Source organism: Ictalurus punctatus, chromosome 23 (assembly GCF_001660625.3).
Source record: "Ictalurus punctatus breed USDA103 chromosome 23, Coco_2.0, whole genome shotgun sequence".
NCBI classification, from domain to species: domain Eukaryota; kingdom Metazoa; phylum Chordata; class Actinopteri; order Siluriformes; family Ictaluridae; genus Ictalurus; species Ictalurus punctatus.
This window is the reverse complement of record NC_030438.2, coordinates 13,138,255-13,154,711: the sequence shown is the minus strand read 5'-3', so window position 1 is coordinate 13,154,711 and position 16,457 is coordinate 13,138,255. Positions and strand designations below refer to the sequence as shown.

Below are 16,457 nucleotides of genomic sequence, written 5' to 3'. Positions count from 1 at the left end.
TCCAATGTCAAAAACTGTTCAGTAGACAAACAACATTATTTAAATAACTATTAAATATGCTCGCTTGCTTTTATCAGAAAGCTACATTTTCAATGCGCACAGATTGAACAGATATGAAAACAGATAAAGAGACTGCAATTCAAGCGTATATATTTTTCAAACAATTTAGTTCTTCTCAAAATAAGTATGGTAACAGCATCCATTTGTTTAACATGCTATTGAATGATTATATATAAAATTCTATATCAGCACATTTTTCACAGCCCTGTGTTTATAGATCTATTTTGCCCCCTAGTGGTATAACGGAGACGAGCTCTTTTTTTTTTTTTTTTTTTAACAAAGCCAATTTCATTTCGAACATGAACTCTAAATTTACATGATGGACCAGATAAGAAGCATGATTGAGCCTGTCTGGGCCCATGGGCCATGTCATTGACACGCCCAGGTTGAGATTATGGATTAGAGTTTAAAAAAAAAAATTAAATTGATATGGGTCATTTCTGAATTAATTCTTTAGTGCATGGTGAATATGGAAATATGGCAGTGTATGGAAAGGTTAACTGTTCAGTACCACATCAATTTATTTGATAGAGTGTTAAGCCAAAAGGTACTCATGTTTTATCTTTTCAACAAAGCCCTTAACATTCAAATTAAATATTTTTCTTATTGACATTTAATTAAAATCAGAAAAAAAAGCTTTTCGCTAAAAATGTTCCTACCAGAAGATTCTCCATGTATTTCACCTCCTCATTGACATGGTTTAGGATCTTACGGCAGCACTCAGCAGCCTGCTGGATATTTTCTTTCTCCACCACATTTTCTGTGAGAAGAAAACCGTTGCATACAAGTCATAAAATGGCAACCATTGCTCACCACTATTAAATTGGATAAAAGCGAGTTCATTGAAACTACTGTATGCTTGAGAACACATCTAATTTTGATAGACCAGTCAATTGTCTGATCTGTTTTAGCTGGCATGCTAATATAGGCCTGCTAGTGGTTAACAAATGTCTATGATGAGTTTTCCCTCTATTTTCTTCACTTAAAACTTGGTTCTATCATGCAGCCGAGAGTCTGTTTGCTTTAGTTTTCTGTTTGCCTTATTGTTTTGCTTTTTTTGTATTTTATCCTGTAATCTGTTTCGATAGTGGCTAACTAGTGTTTTTTGTGTGGTTTTCTGTACTTTATACATTTAAAACTTAATTATATTGGGTGTGGGCGAGCTTCAAGCTTTTGCGTGCTTTTAGTCTGTATATTTTCTCTAATAATCTGTGTCTATCTATTTTTTGCTCTGTTTTAGCTAGTATGATAACATAATTGCTGACAGTGCATGCTTTGTGTTTGTCTGTACTGCAACTTATTCAATGATTTTTCATATCATATTTCCCCTCCTAACACTAGGATTGCCACGATACCACAAAAATATCTAAATACTATACCAGCTATATGATACCAGTATCACAATACTTAATGCATAATTCAAATGAACCAAATTTACAGAAATACATAGACAATACACAATGAAAATAATCAAATTTTCCTCTTGAATACTTTATTAATGAGAATGAATAACTGGCTATAAGAAAAACTCAAGAACAACTATACAGTTGGAAGCAACTAATTCAATGTGCCACATATTTCATCTATAAATCATAAAATTGGGAATGTTAGCTCACTTACTAGCAAACAGGAAAAAGATTAAGGTAAAAAATTTAGGTTAAATGTGTCACTAACCTTTGTGTATTCTGTAAAAGCAGTGGGATGCGTCTTTTTTAGCCAAAATAGTATTAATTGCCACTCATACAATATTACTTATGGTACTATCGTATTGACGAGACTACCGTTTAAAAAGAAAATACAGTGGCATTGGTGGTATGTTGAAGTTTTAGCATTGCTATATTACTGTGGTACTGGTGTATCGTGCAACCCCACAAAATTGAGGAGATAACAATAACAGCGGATACACAACATGACCTAAAGTATGTGGAGACTGGACCATCACACCCATATGTGCTTGTTGAACATCCCATTCTAGATTTAGTCCCCCTGGCTCTAATAATAACCTCCATTCTTCTGGGAAGGATTTCCCCTAGATTTGACTGTGTGTGTGGGGATTTCCCACTCAGACACAACAGCATTAATGTGGTTGGGTATTGATGATGGGCGAGAAGGCCTGGGCACAGCCCCAGGAGTTCTTCCAAACCAACCTTGGCAAACCATGTCTTTATGAAGCTCACTTTGTGCACAGGGGTCTTGTCATGCTGGAACATGTTTGAGTCCCTCAGTTCCAGTGAAGGGAAATGGTAATGTTGCAACATACAAAGACAATCTACACAACTGTGCTTTCTCAACTTTGTGGCCATTTGTATATGGCCATATACTGTATAACCTCAATCATAAATACTTGGGGCACATCACAAACCAAGTAGTATGCGAGTACACCACTCATTGCTGTTCAAGGATTTTGGGATACAGCCCTAAATTCTCAGTGAATGTGTATTTGATGCTTCGGACTCACCGTGCCCCTGACCTGACATTGTGCGAGTATTCAATATGAGTGAATGAATGAATGAATGATTGATTGACTGACAACACACATTAGAAAACATTCACAACACACAAGATTTGATGATGAATTCTTTTAAAACCAGGAACAAGTTTTAACCACTTAAAAAACACCCCAACAAACCTGTGCTCTTGGCAATGTTTTCCAACAGCAGTGGGTACTTTGTTAGTCTCTGCATCTCAATGGGGATGATGTCCTTCAGCTGTAATCTTCTGCACTGTGGCTTACTTTCAGCCTCCTAAAACACAGACAAGAAAATATTCGTTTGTTATATGTATACCATTCCACCATAGTGGATCGTATTTACTCATACTAAGGCACAAGTGATGCATATAATGCCTGCAAATATCAGTCTAATAACTCAATCTTAAATCAACTTAATCAGTCTAATTATAGTAAATTTCCTATGTATCCATGAAAAAAGTAAGAATTATGCTAGTGCTATTTCCCTCCTATTAAATCCAACAAGCGGAGTCATTATTTGGAATTTTGTTTAGCAACTTACACACCCTCACATAGTGATTCTGATATTAAAGAATAGATCACAACATTTTACAGACTGTTTACCAATGATCCCTGCAGATCTGCATCATTCACAGGCAGAAAAGTTGTGTATTACGTGTAAGTGTATACCAGTATGAAGGCATTGAATCGGGGATCTTTCTTCTGTTTGTTCTTGATTTGAACCAGAGTCCACGACTGACGACTACAGAAACGAGCTGTGAGCTTCTGGAACCATTCACCCTCTGAGCCATTAAACTGTGAAAGAGTGTGAAAACACAGTCTTATGGTCCGTTTTTTAATAAATAAAACCACTAAAAAGCATGCATATTACAAATACATCCTACAGAAGTTATGGTAAAATAAAATAAATTATCCAAATGACATAATCAAACGATATTCAAATCCTGTTTGGACAAATGATGGTGCTCACTCTGTTGAGCAGCGGAGTGCTTATATGTTTAACCACAAAGTTATCTTCTTGGCGTAGCTTCTTCAGATTCTCGTAGAAAGCATCTGAAAGTAATTTCCAATATATTTAGATGGCCTTGTAGTTGTCTCTTTTTATTCAAACTTTAATAAGAGGTCATCCAAGAGAGGACTCACAGTGCATCTCTATAATCTCATCCAAACTAGGGAAGATGGTAGCCAGCTCAGTACTATCCACAATTGCCTCTCTTTCCAGTGGACGAGAAAACACTGTCTGTAGCACACTCAGCATGCGCACGTGGGCATGCTCTGTTGCAAACAACTCTGTAGGGAAAATAGGATAGAAAACTGGAGTCATAATGGGATTAAAGATAACCCAAGGTGCAAAATAATTATGAACTTTAGTAGAACTTATGTGCTAAACACAACTAAATGGGCAGCATGTTGGAGGAGCGGTTAATGTTGCTGCCTTACAGTTCTAGGGTCTCTGTTGAATCCTGAGATCAGGTTACTGGAGTTTCACAGTTCTCACCATGTCTGGGTGAGTCTCCTCCTACTGTCTAAAAACATGCGGGCATGTAAACCGCGCCTAGGTGTGAATGAGTGTGTGAATGTGTGCACAAATTCTGCCCTGGGGTACCCCAGCTGGGGGTGTAAAACTCGATATAGTCCTTTCACAAATTTAATCTGGTGGTTAAACTGGTGGTTACCTTTAAACCCCAACTCCATTCCCCTTTCTACCACAACAGGCTCGATTTGAAAACTTCTACGCTGACTGGCACAGGATTTTACTTTTTAAGCATTTTTAGATTTTACACTAGATTTAATTTTTTTTTAATTTACACTACAGTGAATAAATATAGTTGTCTAATTATATGGTTAAACTAATGTTAACTATACTGTATAGTTGTCTAATGTTAGGCAAGTCAAACACACAGGGGTATGATTTTATGTGAACTTAAAACGTTCTCCATTTACCTTCCATCAGAAAGTGAGGACATGGCATCAGAACCATCTTTTAAGCAGGAAAGTGTAAGTGGAGATAAGAGATGACTAAAGTGAGATTGGGAGAACGGGCGGGGCTTCCAGGCTGTCAATTAATATCAGATTTCTAAACATTTAGGCAACTGCCAATAAATCCAGATTCAATTGGCTCGTCTGCCGAGTTTATCGTAGGGAAAAAAAAAACTATTTGTTGAGTATTTTTGAGTGATAATTTGTAGATTACTCCATGTTAAAAAGTTTTAAGGTTGGCAGGACTGGAATCAGCTCCGGATCCAGCCCAGTCCAGGATAAAGCATTACATTTACATTTATTCATTTAGCAGACACTTTTATCCAAAGCAGTTACTGAACGAATGAACGATTGAATGAATTTATGCTAAAATATAACTCCATGCATAGAAGAACCTATTTGTCTGCAAGTTTAGGAGTTTTCCATAATAATGCAGGATGTAGCACTCAGTTAGTTTCTACCTTCATCCCTACCCACATTCCATTTACACTGGGGTTTGGCCTTCTGGGAATACACATCCACTTACCATTGATGACTTCCTGTCTTTTGGTCTCTTTCTTAGTAAGTTTACTCAGAACCTCGCTGGAAGCCAGCTCTCTCCAGTTGGGCGGGTCCTGCTCTAATTCCAGGAGTCGGGGCTCTACTTCCTCTTGCTGAGTTAAGCAGCCAGAGGCATTGAGTACACCAGGACCATCAGCTGGCAACACTTGGTTATCCAAACTAGAGACAGTGAAAGCAAAATGTTAGAGAAAAATACAAAAAAGGTTCACAAGTATTCACTTTCATCACGGTGTTCTCTCAATTTGTTGAATTATAATCTAGACTATTTAGTTAAAGGTTAAGAAACTGGTCAGTCAAATAGATCAATCATCTAGTTCCTTATGATCAGCAGCATCAGTTACTGAATCCCTGCTGTGCAAGTTCCTCCCAGGGATGTTTATGAACACATTTGCATGTGTATTTGCCACCGTAGTTTAACATGTTTCAGTGCATGTGTGTTAATTTATGGGTGTTCTAATACATGACACCACCTGAGGCTAATGTCTATGACTGTGCATATATATTTTATAGCAATTTTCAGTAAAATCTGAGTGAGTGCGCTTTTATGTAAACTTGTGCTTTCATGCAGTCTTACAAGGAAGGGTTGGAGGACTGGGGGAAAGGTGAAGGGGGTTGGGAAGTGGAAGTCGACTGAAGGTCCACATCGCTACGGGAACGAGATTGTTTAGCTCGAGTAGAGCCAACTCGGCGAGAGTGGCAGCGATCCACACACAGACTCTCACTGCGGCGCACACTCCTGAATACACACCAGTTAGGGGTGTGGGGAGAGGGAAGGGTACAGGAAGAAGAGTACGACAGAGGAAAGGACAAGAACAGGCGCAACAAGAGATGTTAGAGGGAAAAGAAAGGGACAAATGCCAGAAGGAGGATAATGAAAACATGCATCAGTGAAAAGGAGAAAGGTTAAGGAAGAGAAAATATGAGGAGAGATAAATTATGACAGAAAACCAGTTTAAAACAGCAATCCCACATAGTCTCATAGTCACCACCTCAAGAATCTGGTGCTTCACTGAGCAAGCCTATTACACATATTTCACATAAAACTGAATATACAACTACCTCTGTGTAGCATGAAGTAACTTAAGCAATACAGCTCTCAAATTAGGAAATATTAGGTGTAGTTAACCAAGTTTCCAAATTACACATACACACAAAGACACAGCTCACATTATTCCACGTAAACGGCACAACCACAAGGTCTAAGTTTGCTTACAATAACTATTATGCAATCTGAAGTCTTAAGGGCCAAAATATGACAAGCCCCAGAGCTTCAGCAATGTCTTATCTGGTGTAAAAAGGTTTCAATATCAGAATATTTCAAAGCTGTTAAACTCGCCAAATTTTGCCTTATGCAATGTGAAAACTATAATAAAGAAGTAATTTTAAGTTGAGCTTAAAAGTATACTTTTAGAACAGTTTTACAGGAATATTGTGGTACGTTATATTCTACCACAACATAGGTGTGATATAGGACATATGTTCTTCTGTATGTCTTATGAAAATGAGTGTGGAATCAGTAGCAGGCTGAAGCTGGCAGAATATCCATGTCTCAGTCATGAAGACCCACCTTGTCTTCCGTCTGTAAAATACAGGACAAGCAAAAACAGTTCTCATGGACAATTTCCAACCAATACATTATCAAAACCTAACTCACATGACCACTGTAAAGAGCCACCACAAACCCAGTGAAAATTGAACCAAAATTGCCAGCACAAACTCAGCAAACACTGAACCAAAAAAAAAAACAAAAAAACCTAAAAAAAAAAAAAAAAAAACAACAACAGCAAAATACCAGCAAAAACTAGACAAAAATTTAAAAGGCAGCAAAGCAAAACAGGCTTCAACAAAGCAACCGCATACAAACAAGGCGATAGAAAAAACTAGACAAAAGGCTTCACAAACACAGCACAATATATCTGGATGTGTGAGCTCACCAGCTGAAGATGCTCTCAGTAAATACAGTCAGTTTTTGCCTATTCGACAAAGCTCTTCAACCACAGAGTAAAAAAAAATAAATACAAAAAGCCTGAAGCCACACTGTATTCTTTTCTCTCTGTGAAGAAACAGAAGACAACTACTACAAAGGAAAACAGCATGAACAGATGCTATTGGTAGGCTTTCAATATAAACATTAAACAAGTAAGACAAGTAAAAAGAATGACATGAAAGAGAGATAATGTAGCTAGAGAAAGGACAGAAGAAAGGGGAATTGGTGGTAAGGTAGGGAACTGAACATTTAAGCATACGAGCGTAATAAGGGAGGGGGACAAACTGGTGCAGTTCTGTGGACATGGAGCATAGACAGCATTGCCAGCAGCGGCAGCAACAAAGAGCACACAGCAGGGACTCAGGAGTGATGGGGTTTTACCACTCTCCCTCAGTCACAGCACAGTCAAATACTTTAATACGATGAGTGTTAACTAATCTCTTCCTATTCAAACACTGACATCCATTCTGCATTAAAACAATTACCCCACCTAGTTCTCGATCTGTCTAATTCAGGTTTAAGTCCGTATTAAGAGGCTCAGAGTTATTGTTAATCCTACACTACCTGTCCTTTTCATGACTCTCTTCTAAAGGCATGTCAATAGAAGGTGAAGGATCCCAGACAGCATTGCCAACATTGGAGCATGCAGGAGATACGTCTCCGCCGTCTGATACAGACTGGTGGTCCGAACGACTGCTGGACTGACCTGTGGAACAAACGAGAAAATGAATGCTAGTAAATAAATTTCTCAAAGCCTCCAAGTTCATTGGTGGATATTCATATAGTAGCAATGGTCACCATGAGCCAACATAACAGCTTTAAGCTTCTCTTCAAGAAGCCAAAGTCAAACTGTAATGTTTAGCAGTTTCATGCGCAGTGATATAAAGCCCACTGACAAGCTATGTTTCTCTTTAAAACTTTCTGCTGTTGGTGTGATTGTTGTGATTGAATCTCAAAACGAAAACTCTGACCTCACATTTAAAAGTATTTACTACGAAGAGTAGTGCACCAAACAGATCACTTGGAAAGATTAAGAGCTTCTTTTTTTAAAAAAAAAAAATTCAAACAGTTACAATAATAGGAAAATTAGAGCCCCCCTAGTGTCAGGTAAGGGAAAAAAAAACGGCCATGTGTAATCCGTGCTCTCGGATTCCTAATCAGTGCCCACAGTTTTGTAATCTGTGCCCTCAGATTTGTAAACCGCGCGCACCGCGTTAAAGTTGGGTTTATATTGTGCACGGTTTACCAATCTGAGGGCATGGACTATGAATATGAGAGCAAGGTTTACACATGGCTGTTTTTTTCCCAGTTTTTTTTCCCGACAGTGTCCACTGTAAAAAGCACTATACAAATAAAATAGAGTAGAATTGAAGTATAGATCAGCCTTAAGGGGATACGTGGATCCAAACCAATCCAGCAAAATACCTTCCATAGCAACACAGAGCTTCTGTTTCTTTCCTTATTTTTCTCACTCATTTGTGTGCTATTTTCATATTACATACCTTATATATACACACATAAATTTCCTACCTGTCTCAGGCTGGGAAGTTTCAGGGCTGGAAATAACAATAATGTTGCTGTTTAGCACCTCAGTGCTCTCTGTGCAAGGCCCCGTCACACCGGGTTTGCGACCCACGATGGGTAATGCACTTCCATCTGCAGTGGAGGCACGATGTGTTGTGATGCTCAAATGATTCTTCCGTTCATTACTCCTCTCCTTATCACCTGAGAAAGAAATAAAAACAGAAATAGTTAGCAACTAATTAAATCACAGGAGAAAATACAGTAATTCCACCAATAATAGTTTTAAAAAAAAAAAAAAAAAAAAAAGGTCACTATTTTTCCCCCGGCATGCAGAGCCCTTAGTATAACGGAAAATAGGAAAGGGCGTGACACAAGAACAGTAGAGGCTAGGAAGTTTAGGAAGTAAATACACTTATTGAGGAAAGAATATGAGATTAAAATCACATGCATTGATAGTGTTAGTCTCCTTCCAGACAAAGTTATATTAATACAAGTACTTACAAATGTATTATTTATGTCTTAAATACTGACTAAATACTCAAGTAAATGTCTTTCATTTCAGTTACAGGTATACATACACAGAACAAACCAAACACCATTATTGTGTATAATTTGGAACAAGCAAACATGCATTGATTTCACGTTTTGATTAGTAAGGGGTAGACCGTGTAAGAAAAGGAGTGACTACACGAAGTGATCAAACCAGTGTACCTTCATTGTCCAATCTCACTTTGACCTCATCTGCAAGAGGAAACATTGCAACAAACATGTTCCTTTAAGTCCTGCAACACCTTAACCTTCATAATGGTGTGTACTATATACAAAATATCTTACAGCAGATCTAGTGCTGCTACAATTCAAAACTGAATTTGTTTAAGAGAGAGATGAGAGCTAATAATTCTGCATCATGCTGATCATCAACACGTATCACAACACTGAAAGTATTTGCATGGAGGTTTGTACTAAGCTCAACCAGTTAAGGCAGTGTTTCTATTTAGGGCTGGGTAGGGTTTCATTTCATTTCATATGTTGTACGAAGCCAACAATAGTACAACTGCTTGTATTCACACAGGTTTATATACGTCTGAGCTGAAAATACTCAGAATACATCACAGACAACACTTCCATCAAAGAAACAGCAAATGCTTAGTAAAAGGAGTCAAAGCAAAATGGAAAATCTTTGCATTCTATAGTTGCTGGGGTTCACAGAGTTTGCACAGTCACTAAATTCTCATATCTATGCAAAACTATTAAATACCAATCCATGCAATAGGACAGTGTGGATACGTACTGCTGCCTCCGATCCTCAAGATACTGAGGACCTTGGACTTTTCATCCTTCTTTTGAACCTAAACAACACAAATGCACTTTGTGAATAAAGTAAAAGTCAAACACACACACACACACACACACACACACACACACACACAATATTTAAAGAGAACTTGATGCAGGTCATATCACTGAAGCAAGGACACTGAAAGGTGCTTACATAAAAGTTTACCCAATTTTAAATCATTTCACTTACAACTATAATATACAGAATATGATAAGAAGCCTGCTAGAATGCATGTGGTGACTGCGACTCCTTGTACCTTTCTCCTGAAAAATCCTTTGCCCTTCTTGCTGTCTGGTGCTCTGCTCTTCACTCCCAGATGCTTCATGTAGAAAGCCACTGCTCCAAAGATGGCAGAACTAATGGTATAGTTACAGAGAAAAGAATATTTGTATAGTGAAGTAGTGAGAAAAGAATATTAAAAAGATTTCATGCATTTAATGATTAGGAATGAAATTCTCCAAATGTGTTGGAGAATGGAAAATGTAGTACTGTCCTTTCAGAATAATCAGGAATTAAATCCTGTCATTTTCTCTTCTTTCTGGCAGTGTCTTTACGAGAAGTCATATAATGAATACATTTATTAGATACACCCTAGTAGCTTGAAAATGTCACATAATGAATGACATTTCCATTAGATGTGCCAAGTTCATTCCTAATGCTGAATATTTATGGACTATATTTACACTCTACAAGAGTTGCTAAAATGCCGCATGTTCAACTACACAATAAATAAATAAATAAATTCCACTCTTTTTGTTGCTCATTTACAGCCATTTTCTAAGAGATGCACACAAAAGAGAAGATTCAACATTTAACACCATTTTGGCTCCTATAGCACGAATAAGCAAAATTAAGAACAGGAAATAAGTTTAGCTTTTTTCTTTGATTACAACATTGAACAAATCTACGATAGTGACAAAGTAACATTATCATCATGATACAAAAGCAAGACAACTCACCATTTATCTTCATCTGCAACAATCGCAGGGCTGCAATTGAAACAGGTGACATTTTTTAATATTGCTTGATCACAAAATATTGCTTATCACTTGCATTTATTACCATTAAAATTGAAATTTTATTTGAAGAAAACCTTTTAAAACTTGGACAAAGTAGCAAGTCAGGGTATAAACAGGGTAAAACATGATGTCCCTTTAAAATTCAAAATTCACAGGCAAACATATAATAATTTATAGTAACAGTGTGTTTGAGTTGGGTTTGTCAGGACCTTTCTGAGACGTCTCTCATATGCCATCTCAGGTACATTGTATGCCATCACACCCCAGTGTAGGTAAAAAAAAAAAAAAAAAAAAAAAAAGTCTGACCGCCTACTATCACAGTGTTGAGAAACTACAGGAGGCTGTACATTGAGGAAATTTCCAAACATCTATCACTGTGATCACTAAAAAGAATAAACAAAATTAATTCTAGAAAGCTGGTCAGAGTGAGAAAGTCCTATCTACATTTGAAATGTTTAAACTAATGACAGTTATCTTATTATTATTATTATTATTATTATTATTATTATTATTATATCTCTGTTTAACAGGTAAGGCATGTTATTTATTTCTAATTTTCTACCCAGCAAATGACAATCACAGTCCTTGTTGTGGAGTTTGTGGCTACTGTTACCTAATTGTAAAGTTGTACAGTGGTGCTTAAAATTTTGTGAATTTCCTACATTTCTGCATAAATATGGGCTAAAACATCAGATTTTAACACAAGTCCTAGAAGTACATTAAAAGAACCCAATTAAACAAATGAGAAAAATATACTTGGTCATATTTTTATTGGGAAAATGATCAAATATTACATATCTGTGAGTGACAAAAGTATGTGAACCTTTGCTGTCAGTATCTGGTGTGACCCCCCTGTGCAGCAATAACTGCAACTAAACGTTTCCGGTAACTGTTGATCAGTCCTGTACATCGGCTTGGAGGAATTTTAGATCATTCCTCAGTACAGAACAGCTTCAACTCTTGGATGTTGGTGGGTTTCCTCACATGAACTGCTTGCTTTGGATCCTTCCACAACATTTCTATAGAATTAAGGTCAGGACTTGGCTTGAGTATCCCAAAACGTTAACTTTATTCATCTTTAACCATTCTTTGGTCTTGCTTCATGACCCACTTTCTCTTGAAATTCAGATCACAGACAGGTGTCCTGACATTTTCCTTTAGAATTCGCCAGTATAATTCAGAATCCATTGTTCCATCAATGATGGTAAGCCATCCTGGACCAGATGCAGCAAAACAGGCCCAAACCATGATACTACCACCACCACCACCACCATGTTTCACAGATGGGATAAGGTTCTTATGCTGGAAGGTAGTGTTTTAATTTCTCTAAACAGAAAACTTCTCATTTAAACCAAAAAGTTGGTCTCATCTATCCACAAAGCATTTTTCCATTAGCCTTCTGGCTTGTCCACACGATATTTAGCAAACTGCAGAAGGGCAGCAATGTTTTTTTGGAGAGCAGTGGCTTTCTCCTAGCAACCCTGCCATGTACACAACTGTTGTTCAGTGTCCTCCCAATGGTGGACTCATGAACATTAGCCAATGTGAGTTGGCTAGTTGGCTTTAGTTGTTTAGAAGTCGTTTTGTGACCTTGTGAAGTATTACACGTCTTGCTCTTGGAGAGATCTCTGCTGGGTGAGCATTCCAGGGGAGAGTAACAATGATCTTGAATATCCTCCATTTGTACACAATCTATCTGACTGTGGATTGGTGGAGTCTAAACTCTTTAGAGATGGTTTTGTAACCTTTTTCCAGCCTGACTAACCTCAACAACTCTTTTTCAGAGGTTCTCAGTAATCATCTGTGTTCATGCCATGATCCACTTCCACAAACATGTGTTGCGAAGATCAGCCTCGGATAGATCCCTGTTCTGTAAATAAAATGGGGCGCTCACCTCACTGTCATCCCGTTGATTGAAAACACCAGACTCTAATTTCACCTTCAAATTAACTGCTAATCCTAGAGATCCACATACTTATGTTACTAACAAATATGTAATATTGGGATTATTTTCTTTAATAAATAAATGACCAAGTGTAATGTTTTTGTCTCAACTGTCTTTAACTGAGTTCTCCATGTGTACTTTTAGGACTTGTTTGAAAATTTGATGATGTTTGAGGTCATATTCATGCAGAAATGTAGAAAATTCTAAAGGGTTCACAAACTTTCAAGCACCACTGTACTTTTGTTTCTACGTTTGATCTTTGCACTTTTTAACTTCAAACATAGCGTGAGAGCAAGTCGACTAGTTCTCCTGGTGGCTGTATTTTTCACTGACCTTTTTCTTTTTTCTCCACTTTGTGTTTTATGTAGCAAACTAATGTTAGCTGGATAATTCCCAAACACTGTGCAATAACACTGCATGAATAGAAATTGACTGGTTACTGCCAGTCTACCTTCTATCCAGTGCTACCTTGTGGATTTACAAGGACTTCTCCTAGCTAACTGCCCAGATGGTAGTCAGCGGTCATACCTGCCACTCTCTCAACTGAAATAAGCATTAGTATCTTTCACCTAGTTACAGTCATGCTAATGACTTTATATTCTCAAAAGACTTCTGTAATAATGAGGAGACAATGAAATCAGCAGCACAAAATTACATCCTCAAAGTTATGAATGCTTGGGCTGCATCCCAATCTGCAGCAATACTCATTAGTCATTACTATTTTATCATACTATTTAGTTTGTAACAGGCCGTTTGAGTATCCTGACTCAAACTGCGATGGTTGTCTTAAGAACTGCATTTGCCTTTAAATGAAGCTGTTTATTGTGAGATATTTTGGGATACTGCGCCTCAGTAAACCACTCTAGTCTGTTTTAACAGCCTCGCCTTGCGGTCTGGAAACCCTTAGCTTACCCTTTCCATCACTCTGGCAAACAGCCAGAAAGAAATAACTTCCTGCCAACGTGTCCCTCCTGACTTCGTCAGCTCTCTACCTCTTCCTCCCTTCTTTATTCCATTATTATTTATTATATCCTTCCCTGCCACTCTCTTTCTTTATTAGTAAAGTGGGCATTTTTTCCGTCCCATTATATAAAGTGTTCATAAAAATACAAACACCAGAGCAGCATTTTTCTCCCCAATAAAACAAAAGATGAGGCAAATGACATATTAATCTGGAATGATTTGCGCAGTTGTTTTGACTTCTTTGATATAATCAGATACAGCCCTGAATCCCTGCCCATTTCCCCAATTTCACAGTCTGTCAGCTGAACACACGTACACACCTTCACTTTCTGTCAGTAAATTGAGAATGTTTATGAGGTCAGTGAAATAAAATCACCATATGTTCGACCTAGCTAACATTAAACAAGTACATATTTGAATCAGTTAAGTAAATTTGTAAGGGATGCCAGCAAAATGTTTCAGCCGAAAAAGGTCAAATATGGCACTTTTGGATTTTTGTCCAAAAAAGAGGGGGGAAAAAAAGGACAATTTTTTTTAGAAGATTAAATATGTATACAAATATAAAGTGTCAAATCTAGCACTTTAAAAATAACCTGAACAATAATTAAGAAGTGACTAAATAGGTTGTTTGGCTTTAGTTTCTTTTTGTCGCTCTCCTGCTCCAGTCACTACAGATGCATTCCAAGGCTTAAGCAGAAGTAGAATAATAGAAAATGTTGGCCATGTGGACATTACACAACTGGTTTGACAACAGGGCAGACAGGGCAGTGGTGGCTCACGATTACGGCTTTGGGTTACTGATCAGAAGGAAGGTCCACTTGAACAAGGACCTGCTTCAGGGGTGCCGGGTCATAGCTGACTCTGTACTCTGACCCCAACTTCCTAACAAGCTAGTGTATGTGAAGAAAAGAATTTACTGTGCTGTAATGTATGTATATATGACAAAGGTTTCTTTAAAAAAAAGATTATATTGAAAATGTGCTGTTACATACAGTGCTGTGCAAAAGTCTTAGGCACCCTGTTCGTTTAAGTACAAATTTTGTTGTAGATATTTATTTTATGAATTCTGAATTACTGAGTCAGTACAAAACATTTTAGATTTCCAAACATTCCTTAAAAAAAGTTTGTATGTCAGTAAATAAAGCAACATATGTAAGAGACCACTTTTCATCCAAAAAACATAATTTTGCATGCAAACCCCCCCCAAAATCTTGCGACAGTCAAAGTCTACAGAAGAACTGTGACATGGATGCTCAGTAAAACTTGCCAGCTATTTTCCTGATAAAACTGCACAAATTGTACCTGAGACTACTAATATATATATATATATATATATATATATATATATATATATATATATATATATATATATATATATATATATATATATACATACATACACACACATACACACACACATACACATACAAATATAAAAATATAAAATAAATAAATATGTAGTGCTGCTGTGACGCCCTCCCATACTCTCCTTAAAACTGAAATGTTGCAAATACTCGTGTTTGTCATTTCTAAGACTATAGTTTCAAGACAATTAAATCAGAATTTTTTAAAAATCTAGAAGGGCATTATACTCTAGTGGGGCCCATTATGTGTGTGTATTATACCTATTATGTGTGGTGGTAATTCCTCAGTGTGTCAAATAAGGCTTGCAAAGAGCAGGGCATGTGACAGGATTTGTATTATAAACATTGCTCTGCTTTTGCAAAACTCTGTGTGTTATGTATATTACTCAGCGAATATTTTAAGCTCATTAATATATCTGAGTGTACTCTGTTCAAAATAATTCTGACAGGGTTGTTAAATTCTGAGTTCTGCGCTCTCTGGTCTGGAGTGCCCCACTTGTCTATACAGTGGCAGGCTTGTGTCCTTTAAAATATATGTCCACTCCAGACAGTTACTCCAGACAGTAAATCCTAATCCATAAAATTAGCCATGGCTATCAGTGGCTCAAATGCACTACTGTCATGATAGGTTATTACACATAATATATAAATCATTCCCAAAAGCCATAAATCATTCATCATTAAAACAATACAAAAATGTATCCAGTGCATATAGAGTGAAGCAAACAACTATCATTTAGACCATGCTTAAAGTAAATAAACTCACTTGGTTTCAGTCAACTTCTCTAGAAGTCTCTCAGCCACTGCTTTTTCCTTCATTTCTCTGGGAACACGGTCTGTTGGATAGTGATTCTCCACCTCGGTCAGCTCCTGTTCATTGGGGGTCATTCCCATCATCCTCTTTTGCCTAATAGGTTATACGGTTGGACAAACATGAAAGTAGAGCTGAACAATATATCATGCCAGAAACGACAATGAATGTTAAGAGAACATGACAAAAGCTGCTCCAACAAATAAATGAATTATTTGTTTAATCAAAATCAGACTCAACCAGTATGTTGAACTACTGCCTCACCTGTCCATCTAAACACTTCTTTCGTTTTTGTTGTTTAATTTTATTGATCACAAAAAAGTGCAATGCAAGTTTTCTCAGTGTTGTTCAACCCTACAAGAAGACTACATTAAATATTGTAATAGTCACTGAACAACCACATTAATAGGAACATCTGTACACCTGCGCATTCA

At 37.2% G+C, this 16,457-nt stretch overlaps 1 protein-coding gene across 5 annotated transcripts in view; it reads right to left on the bottom strand.

The window, feature by feature from the left end:
* Positions 1–16,457, bottom strand: part of arhgef1b (Rho guanine nucleotide exchange factor (GEF) 1b) — a 52,146-nt gene that overhangs the window by 13,674 nt on the left and 22,015 nt on the right. For 2 of the 5 annotated variants that reach the window (XM_017453167.3, XM_053674984.1), the window contains exons 8-22: positions 15,979–16,119; positions 10,881–10,910; positions 10,178–10,277; positions 9,874–9,931; positions 9,294–9,323; positions 8,589–8,783; positions 7,623–7,764; positions 6,639–6,650; positions 5,646–5,807; positions 5,037–5,230; positions 3,674–3,820; positions 3,501–3,583; positions 3,200–3,325; positions 2,690–2,804; positions 720–820 (exon numbers count right to left, since the gene is read on the bottom strand). In XM_017453167.3, coding sequence (XP_017308656.1) covers positions 720–820; positions 2,690–2,804; positions 3,200–3,325; positions 3,501–3,583; positions 3,674–3,820; positions 5,037–5,230; positions 5,646–5,807; positions 6,639–6,650; positions 7,623–7,764; positions 8,589–8,783; positions 9,294–9,323; positions 9,874–9,931; positions 10,178–10,277; positions 10,881–10,910; positions 15,979–16,119 — 1,636 coding nt within the window. The remainder of the gene's footprint in view (positions 1–719; positions 821–2,689; positions 2,805–3,199; positions 3,326–3,500; positions 3,584–3,673; positions 3,821–5,036; positions 5,231–5,645; positions 5,808–6,638; positions 6,651–7,622; positions 7,765–8,588; positions 8,784–9,293; positions 9,324–9,873; positions 9,932–10,177; positions 10,278–10,880; positions 10,911–15,978; positions 16,120–16,457) is intronic. The other 3 variants (XM_017453168.3, XM_017453170.3, XM_017453171.3) reach the window with 3 other exon arrangements.